The following is a 6,054-nucleotide window of genomic DNA, read 5'->3' on the forward strand; positions in this document are numbered from 1 at the left end:
TCATTAGAATGTGAGTTGCACATTCAGAAGTCACAGAGACTTCTGTCTGTTGTGTTCACCAGTGCCCTAGAAGAGTATCTGGATCATAGAAACAATTCAATAAATATCTGTTGTATGAATAAGCGAATGAATTATGTAGGGTTTCTTTGCAGGACAAACACATCACACAAATCTTCAGGCACCAGGAGAAAGGAAAAATGGTTATGAACCATTTATTCAGGTTACTGCCCTTCTGGGAAATTTTTCCCAACCCAGAAAAGGCAGGAAAGGGGGGACCCTATCACCTTCTCATGTCAGTGACCGCCTCCCTACAAGTACCCGCCACAGGGCACCCTGAACATCAGGGTTTCTAAGACTGTAGATAAGTGGGTTCAGGATGGGATTGATAACTGTGTTGAAAACTCCAACCCCTTTATCTTTATCTGAAACCTCCTCTGAACCCAGACGCATATAGTTGAAGATACCAGACCCGTAGAAGAGGCAGACCACAGTTAGGTGGGAGCCACACGTGGAGAAGGCCTTCTTCCTGCCCTCCACTGAGCGGATTTGTAGGACTGCAGCTGCCACGTGGATGTAGGAGGTGATGATGAGAACCACAGGTGCACCTGCCATTATGAAACCCACACCAAAGAGCAGCAGCTCATTGAGTCGGGTGCTGGAGCAGGAGAGCTGGAAGAGCTGTGGGAGGTCACAGTAGAAGTGGTTGACCTCATTGGGACCACAGAAGTTAAGGGTAGTTAGGGCTACAGTGTGGGTCAGTGCATTGGTGAAGGCACAAGCCCAGGACACAGCCACCAATATCCATTGGACCGTCTGACTCATGCGGATGCTGTAGGTGAGAGGCCGACAGATGGCCAGGAATCGGTCATAGGCCATGGCTGTCAACAAGAAGCAGTCCATCCCAGCCAGAAGGTGGAAGAAGAAAAGCTGGGAGAGGCAGGCTGCATAGGGAATTGTATGCTTGTGGGACAGTAGATGAGCCAGCATTGCAGGAACAGTGACAGTGATGCACCCAACGTCCAGCACTGATAGGTTCCCCAGGAAGAAGTACATGGAGCTGTGGAGTTTGGGTTCCACCAAGATGGCTGCCAGGATGCTGAGGTTGCCCCCGACCGTGACCAGGTAGGCAAAGAGGAAGAGAACAAAGACCACAGGCTGCAGCTTTTCCGTTTCCAAGAGGCCCAGAAGAATGAACTCGGTAACAGTTGTCCTGTTGGTACCAGATTCTGGCTCCATGATTCCCTGTAAGGAAATGTCCCAGGAGTGGAAGTTTCAATCCACTCAATGTACTTATTCAACATAAATGTTTTAAGCCACCTGTGTTCAAAGCCCCACTCTAAGTTCCTAGCTGTCAGGGTGATAATTTTCCCACTCAGCAGGCAACCTCACTCCTCACTCACTGACTCCCTCCATCACTCCATGCCTTTACCCTACTCTTGGCTGAGATGCTCAAAAACACCACCACTTTGTCCCTCCCATCTTTTCCCAGCTGAAAAAGGTCAGAATACTTGGGAAAGTACATTAAGAAAAAAGCAGACTTCCTCTTTGTATGTAGTGAGTCTAAAATGGAATTAGCACAAACCAAGAAACAGATTCCAAAATAGAACAATTAATGGCATTTCGAGAGAAATATCTAGAAAACATTAGGTTTCAAGGCTTCTAGAAATACTGAAGATCAAGCAAAGTTATGGCAAGAATGAGAAAGAAGTTACCCATGATTGTGGCTATCAGATACTCTAGCCATTTCTCTAAGGTGAGGGACATAGTCTGAAGTGTAAATTAAAAATCCTTTGATCAACAAATTGCTAGTATTATTGTTGTTAATTAAGCCCTTACCTGAGACTTTGAATAATGACTTAATTTAAAATTATTTGTTCTCTTCCTAGGATCTGCTACTTGCCTCTGAAATCAAAAATTGTAAGCGTGACCTGCAGGTTGGCTGCTGCTAAATTCAGTTAGTTTTCTGCATAGCAAAACCATCCATCTTCCACTTGTCCTTGACTCAGGCATGGTAGATAGACCAATGGCTCTAAGTGGAGGTCCTAAAATGAAGCAGGCACATATGTAGAGAGCTAGAGGGAGCTAAGTCTTTCAGATCTTATAATAAGCTCTTGATCAAAAACTTTCAGTATCTCTCTATTGCCCGTGGAGTAGGCAAAGCTAGGGCTTTGCTAAAAGTAAGGTTATTCCCTTGCATAGAATATGCTGGATCAGAGGATGGGAAGCAGTCAGAGTCTGTAACTCTAACAGAAGGGAAAGGGTGATGAGAGCCTGAGCTCACATGGAGGAAGAGATGGATGCAGTGATCTCTAAGATATCCTTAAAACTCTAAGATCACATGGTTGGTGAGATAGGGGGATTGTCTTCAGACTCGATCATCATTGATTACACTGAAAACTGATAAATGCTTTGCAAATTGATGTATCACTGGGTGGGTAACAGCTCTTCACATTTATTGTACTAAAGAACAACACTCTTCATTTTTCCTTTTGGGTCCATCTTAACCCAAGCATTGGATTGTAACCCTGTGATTTTCTAACCTCTTTGTGCCTGCTGTTTTCTGTACCTGCAAGGACTTCCCTCCGACTCCACACACCCAGGTATTTCAAGAGTTTACTCAGACTATGACTTCTGAAGGAATCCTCCCTGGAAACTTCCCCTTCTCAAAAGGATTTCTCTCTCTGCCTCTGCGTCTCTCCTAAGCTCCCACTGCACATTATTTCATGGAGCTTATTACTGTTTCCCTTCTGGCTAAGTCATTTTTCAGTAGAGCATATCTCCCCTACTTCTCTGAAAGTGACTTGAGGACAAAATACACATTTGATTTGGTTTTCCAGTGGCAATTCATATCTTAAGACTTCACAAATAGTAGGTGCTCAATTATCTCCTAAATCAGTAAATGGTTGGACAAATGTCCATAGGACTTCAGAGAAAGAGAGAATTAGTATGAGCTCAAGTTGTCACGGAAGACTTTCTGGATGTATTGGGATTTGGGCTAGACTTCGGTGGATTAGTATGATGTCAGGAAGCTGCAGGGACAAGAGCAGGCTGCGAGGTTGCTGCAGGGACTACTGCTTTCCTTGGTTTTGGTGGGACAAGCACGTAATGTAGCAATCTTTCTACATGTTTCTTTTCATGTAGACCACTCCAAAGACTAAGGCCCTTGGGAGGGGTGTACTTTACAGACAAGTAGGTTATAGCCAGGGTTAGGAGAGCGGCAGAACAGCTGCTGCCGAGCCCCAGATGGCCAGCGAGGCAGCTGGCTTGAAGTCAGTGGGATTCTGGGATGACGGCTGATCATCCAGAGAAATCCAGAGTGTCTGATGGACATCATGTCCATCACTGGGGATTATCAGTCCCCGGGCTTCTTAGTGAGCCTCAGGTTCTCCTTACTGAGCCATGACAACCCCCTACTCTGGAACTCCCTCCAGCCCCTCCAAGCTCCCAGCAATGAAACAGCCCAGCAAGACATTTGACTGGAATGAAGGTTCCAGTTGCCTGATGAAGGGGGTCCTGGGCAGCAAACTGGCCTCAGTGAATCCACTCATCCTCACTCCTAAGTGTAGCAGAGAGCAGGCTTCATCCAAGAAAGGAGGGCATGGGCAAAGGGGGCCCAGAAAAGGAGCTGGAATCTTTGGGTTTCAGTCCCATATCTTCCCCTCAAACACCTTCCCTTTCCAGGGGCATCAGTTGCACCAACTGTGAAGTCAGGTTTGCACTGATGGCAGGGGAGGCCCCGTGACTGTTTTGTAAGACAGAGGAGGGACCTGTAGGAGGACTCACCCTGCTGTGGGTATGGAAGCCAGTGAAGTTTCTTCAGGAAAGAAGACGAGGAGTGATGCACACCCAGTTATCCACCCAGAACGCAAGGAAGGGGCCATATAAGAAAAGGAACACGATCACAGGGCTGTCTTCTCTATGGCATCATCCCCTGCTGGCCTTAGAAATTAGCCCTCCTGGGAAAGAGGAGACTGATGGGGAGACAAGTTGTTCAGTAAACAACTCAAGCCCCAAAATATAGCAACTGTGTCTCATACCTTCTGGTATTCAGATTTTCTTTAATAAAAAAGAAAGAAAGGAAAGCTTTATCTCTACCCTGGCTTTATGGCTGGTAGTTAAGGTAGGAGATATGTAGTCCACTGATGGTGGGGTCATGGAGGCCTGCAGGGCTTGTCCCTGTCATCAAAGTCACCCAGGAATTTAGGGGAATAATTGAGACTAAGTTACAGGTTTCCCAAGAGAGCAGTTTTCTTTCTCAGATGTCAACCCCAAGCAGGGCCTTTGAGCAGAGACAAGCTAATTTCCAGACCTGCCTTGGACCTGGGGGTGAGGAGGAGGCCCCAGAAGAGAGGCGAGAGGGAGAAGCTTCATTCAAACCCAGTTTCCTAATGAGTCCGCAGGACGTGGTGCTTCTCCCTCAGGGCCTTGTTAGTGGGGGCCACTGGGGACAGGTCTTGGGGATCCTATAATGATTCTGGAAGTGGTGGTAGAAAAGCTACATCGAGCTGGGAGGACCTCTGGGAAGCTGCCTCCTGATATGATTGTCCAGACCAGGCCCTTAGAAATGGAAAACCCCGGTGAGGGTCACAGATTCGTAAACAGAAGCCATGGGGAGGCTGAGGAGTGTGTCCCTCCAACTCCTATACCCACCAGTAATTACTCAGCCAATACGTCCTCTCCCAAGACTGAGCACTGTCTTCTCCCACCGGAGAAGCCTGATGCAGTGCAGAAAGCACCGGACAGACCTGTTCTTCTGGTTTGGAGTGGTTTGACTTTGGACAAGCTGCTGCACCCTTTGGGGCCTCAGTTTGCTCATCTGTGGAAGGAGCAGATCCTCTACCACAGAGCAGTGCTGTTTAATGAAGTGAGATTCATTAGGCTGCTGGTGGAGCTTCCACAATATATCAATATATCAGCACACAGACTGAAAACTTTGGTGAATGTTTGTTGTCATGGCACCATGCTAAGAACTTTTCAAGCCTGGAATCCTTATCAGTCCTTCTGGCAAATCTATGAAGTACCTTGTAGCAGCTATAGTGGATGTTCTGACGCACTTCTTGCTTGGCCTTTCTTGTGATTTCAGCTGTGGTTGGGTTGGACAGTTCCCTGAAGGCTTCTGCTTGCAGCAAAGCCGAGTGTAGCCTCTTCCTTGGGAATCTCTGATGCCGTGAATAATGTGGGGTCCCTAGGTCTGAGCACATGTGGGGTTCAGCGTGCAGAGGGCAACCTGACAATAGGAAATAGGAGCCACTGAGTAAATGCCCCACCATTCTATACGCTCTTGTCTAAGCAGATCTCCACTGTCCACAGCAGGGACTTTGATAATGAACCCCTCAGTCAGGGACAATTCTTCCTTCTTCATCTCTCTCCTTATAACCTTAGTCCTGCTCCCTGGGGCCACCTCTCAAATAAATAAACTTACTCTTGCTCCCAGAGATGCCTTCCCACTTAAACTACACACACACCTCGTCTCAGGCTCTGCTTTGGCAGGAAGCCAGCTAAGACAGCTGTAACTGGGAGTAGCCCTAGGAAGCATCTCCTCCACGTGGAATTCTGGAGCTGGACCATTCATCACTTTTGGGAGTAACTGGGGTTGGTGATAACCCCACGCATAATTACTAGGACTCGCAGGTGGTAGATTGGGATGAGGTGCGGGTGGAAGATGAAACACTGGGTTACGTGTTAGCGCTAGCATGTTAACATGATGAGAACCATGGTAACTGTAAGAATTATAGAGTTTTAATAATAAAGGATGGCTTTTATTAACATTCTCAGAATCCTTAAAGATTCAGAATAAAAGGCCCAGGTCAGCCAGCAATCAATTCAGGGTGTGTTGTGAAAGCCAGAAAACTCCCGTGGCAACATTTAATGAGACATTAATCTTCTGCAGCTGCAAGGCAGTGGTGCTGAAGGTCAGGCCTAGGACCTAACTGTAAAGGTGACAGAGCTACAAGGGAGGCTGAATGTGTAGCTTAGTTGGTTCTCCTATGCTGAATCCAGGGCCCTGGTAGGGAAAGAGTGAGACCTTGAGTTCTTGGATGGAGATGTTTGAGA

The 6,054-nt window shown here is 47.0% G+C and overlaps 1 protein-coding gene across 1 annotated transcript; it reads right to left on the reverse strand.

The window, feature by feature from the left end:
* Nucleotides 1-288: 288 nt before the first annotated feature.
* LOC102544852 (olfactory receptor 3A2) lies at nt 289-1,351 on the reverse strand. Its single transcript, XM_072940574.1, has one exon. The coding sequence runs from the start codon at nt 1,234-1,236 to the stop codon at nt 289-291; it is 948 nt and encodes a 315-aa protein (XP_072796675.1). The 5' UTR covers nt 1,237-1,351.
* Nucleotides 1,352-6,054: the final 4,703 nt, after the last annotated feature.

Source organism: Vicugna pacos, chromosome 16 (assembly GCF_048564905.1).
Source record: "Vicugna pacos chromosome 16, VicPac4, whole genome shotgun sequence".
NCBI lineage: Eukaryota > Metazoa > Chordata > Mammalia > Artiodactyla > Camelidae > Vicugna > Vicugna pacos.

What these genes read in the sequence shown, in the direction of transcription:
- LOC102544852 (XM_072940574.1), bottom strand. Translation starts at nt 1,236, where the DNA reads ATGGAGCCAGAATCTGGTACCAACAGGACAACTGTTACCGAGTTCATT.